The 5,000-nt window shown below is 50.7% G+C and overlaps 1 protein-coding gene across 1 annotated transcript in view; it reads right to left on the bottom strand.

The window, feature by feature from the left end:
• Positions 1-123: 123 nt before the first annotated feature.
• Positions 124-5,000, bottom strand: part of copa (COPI coat complex subunit alpha) — an 18,313-nt gene continuing 13,436 nt past the window's right edge. Inside the window, exons 16-29 of the mRNA XM_058395630.1 lie at positions 4,914-5,000; positions 4,667-4,813; positions 4,387-4,576; positions 4,176-4,271; positions 3,954-4,042; positions 3,375-3,498; positions 3,199-3,288; positions 3,012-3,118; positions 2,702-2,851; positions 2,257-2,601; positions 1,674-1,784; positions 1,355-1,516; positions 1,049-1,243; positions 124-468 (exon numbers count right to left, since the gene is read on the bottom strand). The exon at positions 4,914-5,000 is cut by the window's right edge and continues 76 nt beyond it. Of these exons, the coding sequence (XP_058251613.1) occupies positions 409-468; positions 1,049-1,243; positions 1,355-1,516; positions 1,674-1,784; positions 2,257-2,601; positions 2,702-2,851; positions 3,012-3,118; positions 3,199-3,288; positions 3,375-3,498; positions 3,954-4,042; positions 4,176-4,271; positions 4,387-4,576; positions 4,667-4,813; positions 4,914-5,000 (1,953 nt within the window). The 3' untranslated portion in view covers positions 124-408. The remainder of the gene's footprint in view (positions 469-1,048; positions 1,244-1,354; positions 1,517-1,673; positions 1,785-2,256; positions 2,602-2,701; positions 2,852-3,011; positions 3,119-3,198; positions 3,289-3,374; positions 3,499-3,953; positions 4,043-4,175; positions 4,272-4,386; positions 4,577-4,666; positions 4,814-4,913) is intronic.

Genomic DNA, 5,000 nt, shown 5'->3' with positions numbered 1-5,000 from the left:
ATTCTATTCATTTATAAATTTAATCAGTTAAAGTAAGGTGAATGTGAACAAACCCAGTGAATCACTCAGAGGAACACAGACAGGACACGGCTTACAGACACGGCTTTATTTCAGGTTTTCAGGGTTGAACACAGAAGTGGAGTGTGTGTGTGTGTGTGTGTGTGTGTGTGTGTGTGTGTGTGTGTGTGTGTGTGTGTGAGAGAGAGTGAGAGTGAGAGAGACAGCTACATAAAGCGAGCAGAACCAATACACATGCAACAGCAGGAAGCTGACAGCCTTTAGTCACACTACACTGTATGTTCTGATTATCTATATAGAGTTAGATTTATTTCTATACCTCTAGAACTGTGTGTGTGTGTGTATGTGTGTGTATATGTGTGTGTGTGTGTGTGTGTATACGCTGCTCCTTCAGCGGAACTGCAGAGGACTCACACGCAGCCCGATCACGTCTTTACCAATCTCCGTCACCTGAAGAAAGACACAGAAGACAGGAAATGACATCACCGCATAGTCCGATAACACAGCCAATCAGAACTCACGCCTCAGAACAAACCCGCCTTCCTGAACACTCAACAGACTCCAATACGAAATGAAGAGAAAACAAAAGGGAAGACGGAGAGAGAGAGAGAAAGAGAGAGAAAGAGAGAGAGAGAGAAAGAGAGAAAGAGAGAAAGAAAGAAAGAAAGAAAGAAAGAAAGAAAGAAAGAAAGAAAGAAAGAAAGAAAGAAAGAAAGAAAGAAAGAATCTGAAGTTTACAGTGCAACCCTGTGTGTGTGAGAGAGAGTGAGTGAGTGAGTGTGTGTGTGCACGAGAGAGTGTGTGCGTGCGTGTGTGTGTGTGTGAGAGTGAGTGTGTGTGTGTGTGTGTGAGAGAGTGTGCGTGCGTGTGTGTGTGTGAGAGTGAGTGAGTGTGTGTGTGTGTGCACGAGAGAGTGTGCGTGCGTGTGTGTGTGAGAGTGAGTGAGTGAGTGAGTGAGTGTGTGTGTGTGTGTGTGTGTGTGTGTGTGTGTGTGTGTGAGAGAGTGTGAGTGAGAGAGTGTGTGACTGACCTGTGTGACCCTGCACACTTGCCCTTTGTATGTGGGGCAGTAGCAGGCCCCGGACAGAGGGCACTTCTCCACGGGGCGTCCCCGGTACAGGGGGGTGAAGGAGGCAGCACACAGGTCGAAGGGGTTGTGGGGGTCGTAGTTGAGCTGGTGGGCGTCGGTCAGGTTCTTCTCACACGCCGCCAGGATCTTACGCGTCTGAAAGAGAACCGGATCACGTCAGGCTGTGTCCCAAATCACACTAATCACAGGTGGAGCGATCTGTCCATCAGGATGCTGTGGATGGTCGTCATGACGACCAGGCCTCACCTGTTGAGCCACCTCGGGCTTGGGTCCGAGCTCCAGCAGGCGGCGAGCGAACCCTGCTGCGGTCTTAAAGTTCTTCAGTTTGAAGAAGAGGTTGAGCGCCGTGCGTAACACCAGAACCATGTGGACCGGCTGTAGGTTACAGTGTGTGAAATACGCCGCCATCTACACACACACACACACACACACACACACATCAATACACCCTCACTACTTTTATTCTGCTGAAATATTTGGGACTTTATAAAGAATAAAGATGTTCATCTACAGTGAGAAAAAGGGGGAGGGGTTAATCATCCAAGGGTGATGACATCATCAGTACCTCACACTGCCTCTTCTGCTGCTCCAGGGTCTCTTTAGGAAGCTTCTTCCTCTCAGTCTCCATGGTGAGACCCACAATGTACTCTTTACAGATAGTTATCAACTGCTGGGCCTGGTATACACACACACACACACACACACACACACAGTGTGTAGGACAATAAGGGATTAGGGATATAATAGACTACAAGGGGATATGAGGTTTGGGTGCAGGGGTGCAAGGGTGTAGGGGATAGGTTTTTACAGTATAGGGGGTAGGGGTGTTAGTCTGTGTGGGTTTTAGGATGTAGGGGATAGGGTGTAAGGGTGTAAGGGTGTAGGGGATAGGGTTTTAGGGGTGTAGAGGTATAGGGGAGTAAGGGATAGGGTGTAAGGGATAGGGGTGTTAGTCTGTGTGGGTTTTAGGGTGTAAGGGTGTAGGGGATAGGGTTTTAGGGGTGTAGGGGTGTAGGGGATAGGGTTTTAGGGGTGTAGAGGTATAGGGGATAGGGTGTTTGGGAATAGGGGTGTTAGTCTGTGTGGGTTTTAGGGTGTAGGGGATAGGGGTGTTAGTCTGTGTGGGTTTTAGGGTGTAAGGGTGTTACCTCAGCGATCTCCTGTTTGTTGTCCAGCACCAGCAGAGGGACAGACAGCAGGATGCTCCTGAACTTGTCCACAGCCTCGTCGAAGCGCCCCGCGGTGGTCATCTGGTAGCACTGCTGTAGGCGGGAGATGAGGTCACGCAGGTGCAGCCCCACTGCAGGGACGCCGCCCTTCTGCCCGTCTCGCTGCCTCCTGCCCTCAGTCGTGCCCCCGTCCCTCAGAGGGTGGGAGAAGAGACAGGGCAGAGACGGAAGCCCCACGTAGGACACGCGTCCCCGCGAGTACGCCTGCATGAAAAGGGGCTTCAGCGGCTCGAAACAGACCACGCCCACTTGATCGTGCAGCAGCTGTGGGGGGTGGAGTCAGAGAGGGAGAGAGAGTGTTCTCATTGGTGGTTTGTAAAGCATGAGATAAGTGAAATATATTTACGGTAAATAAAGCCTTTACCCTCATGGCAGTCTCGAAGGATCCGGCAAGGATGTGATCAACAGGCAACTGGGAGTTGTTACACCACATCTGGGTGGGGCTAAGTCCTTTAGTGGGCGGGACAAAGAAGCCTTCTCCTTCAGCACCGCCTCCGGCACCAGCTGGCACGTCCTATTGGTCCGAAAAGAAGGGATAGAGAGAGATCAAATAAATGACCAGTTACATAAATATAAATATAAATGAATAGCTGATTGTGTGTGGGTGTGTGTGTGTGTGTGTGTGTGTGTGTGAGAGAGAGAGAGAGAGAGAGAGAGAAGTAGTGTGTATTGACCAGTTCAGGTGGAAGGTCCAGATCCTCCTCCACCTCCCATCCTCCTCCTTCCTCCTTCCCAAGAGCTCCTTCATCACCCAGACCCTCCTGAGCATCCATAAAGCCATCTGAGGCACAACAAGGACAAATTAACACAAACCTACACAACACTCGATCCAAAAGCTGTGTGTGTGTGTGAGATACTGACCGTCATCCAGGTGGAGCTCTGCATCTTCACCCCATCCTTCTCCTCCAGGAGCGTCCATGTCCAGATCAGCCGCCATCTGACCTGCTCTTCCTGCAAGAGGAGCGAATAGAGGAGGCATTAGCGTGTTGTTAACGGAACACAGGGAAACTAGAACCACAGAAGTGACCAGAGCTGACCTTTAGCTGCGATGGCGCCCTCGAAGAAGCCCTTAGAGACGGTGAGCAGGGGCCAGTTTGTGTCCAGAGGGTTGATGGGAGGGGGAGGCTGCAGGAGTTCAGCTTTCGGGTCTACCTCTGGGATCTACACACACACACACACACACACAGGTTTAGACAGCATTAGTAAGCATGCTTTTACACCCATTATCCTGTTTGCTGAGTCGAGAGTAAAACCGATTCCTTTGAGATTCAGTTTGTTCCGTATTCACACTGCACATTATTAAACATCTCAGGTGTGTGATTTCAATCAAATAAACGACTTATAAAAACGTGAAGCATTGTTTCTTTCTGAACACACCATTGTCTGCATCGATACAGCTCCATACAAGCCAAAACAACGCACATTTGATTCAGAGTCGATTCAGAGTCCATTCACTCGCTCACAAGGGTTGACTAGAGAATGGATTCACATCACCTCATTCAGGTGCAAAGTACTAGGGTGTGGAGAACACATTCAACACACTAAACACTGTGTGTGTGTGTGTGTGTATGTGTGTGTGTGTGTGAGTGTGTGTGAGAGAGAGAAATAATGCGTACCATCTCCTTCTCAAGGTCGAAGGTCTCTTTGAGTGCCTCAGCCTCCTCGTCCATGCCGTGTGTTGCTGCAGTCAGGTACGCCAGAGACTCTGCACACACACACACACATACACACACACACACACACACACACACACACACAGTTACACCAGGATAACAAGAAACGTGTGGTATATTGAAGTGTATTAGGTTGTGTGTGTGTGTGTGTGTGTACACACTTACTCTGACCACAGTTCTTGAGAATGCGTACTCTCTCGCTGACGTCCCCCAGGTACAGAGCACCCTGATAATGTCCACTCATGTCCTTCCTGATCTCAGCTACACACACACACACACACACACACACACACACACACACACACCCCCGAGTGTTACACATTGCCTACTGCTACCATCCACTCTCCAGCCTCCCAGGCTCCTCGGACACACTCACCGATCTTCATCATCTTGCGGAGCTTGGCCAGGTTCCCGGTGATCAGGTAGAGGAAGGTGAGCCTGTCGAAGTTCTTGGTCCTCTGGTAGCACATCTCCACCACCTGGTGATGACCCTGCAGCAGAGCCGCCTCCCCCAGACGTTCCCAGCAGCTCCGCTCGTCCAGAGCCTTCGCGGCCTCCAGCGCCACCTTCAGGAAGAGTGAGGAAGTGTCAGTGTGTGTGTGTGTTCAGTGACCTAACACGGCAGGGTTCACGAGACATGGCCACGTGTTCCTCACCTCGATGTTCCCGCACTCCAGTGCCAGGCTGAAGCGGGTTTTCTCGTCCTTGACGAAGTGCAGCGCCACCTCCGGGTAGCCCTTCTTCTGCAGGTACGCGATGATGGACTGACCCACCAGCTTAGCGTTACGCACCATGTGCAACACCTGAGGAATTATGGGTAAGCAGCTTAGATAAAGGCTTATTCTCCTCACTGTGAGCGTGTCCCAAACCACAAGCCCTACTGTACTGGCTGGACAGACTGACCTCGTCATATTTGCGGTTAACGAGAGCGAGTTTGAAGCGGTACTCGGTCGGGTCGATGTTGAGGACGCGAGGTCTGCACTCCCGATC

Source organism: Hemibagrus wyckioides, linkage group LG07, assembly GCF_019097595.1.
Source record: "Hemibagrus wyckioides isolate EC202008001 linkage group LG07, SWU_Hwy_1.0, whole genome shotgun sequence".
NCBI lineage: Eukaryota > Metazoa > Chordata > Actinopteri > Siluriformes > Bagridae > Hemibagrus > Hemibagrus wyckioides.
This window is presented reverse-complemented; position numbering and strand designations above follow the sequence as displayed.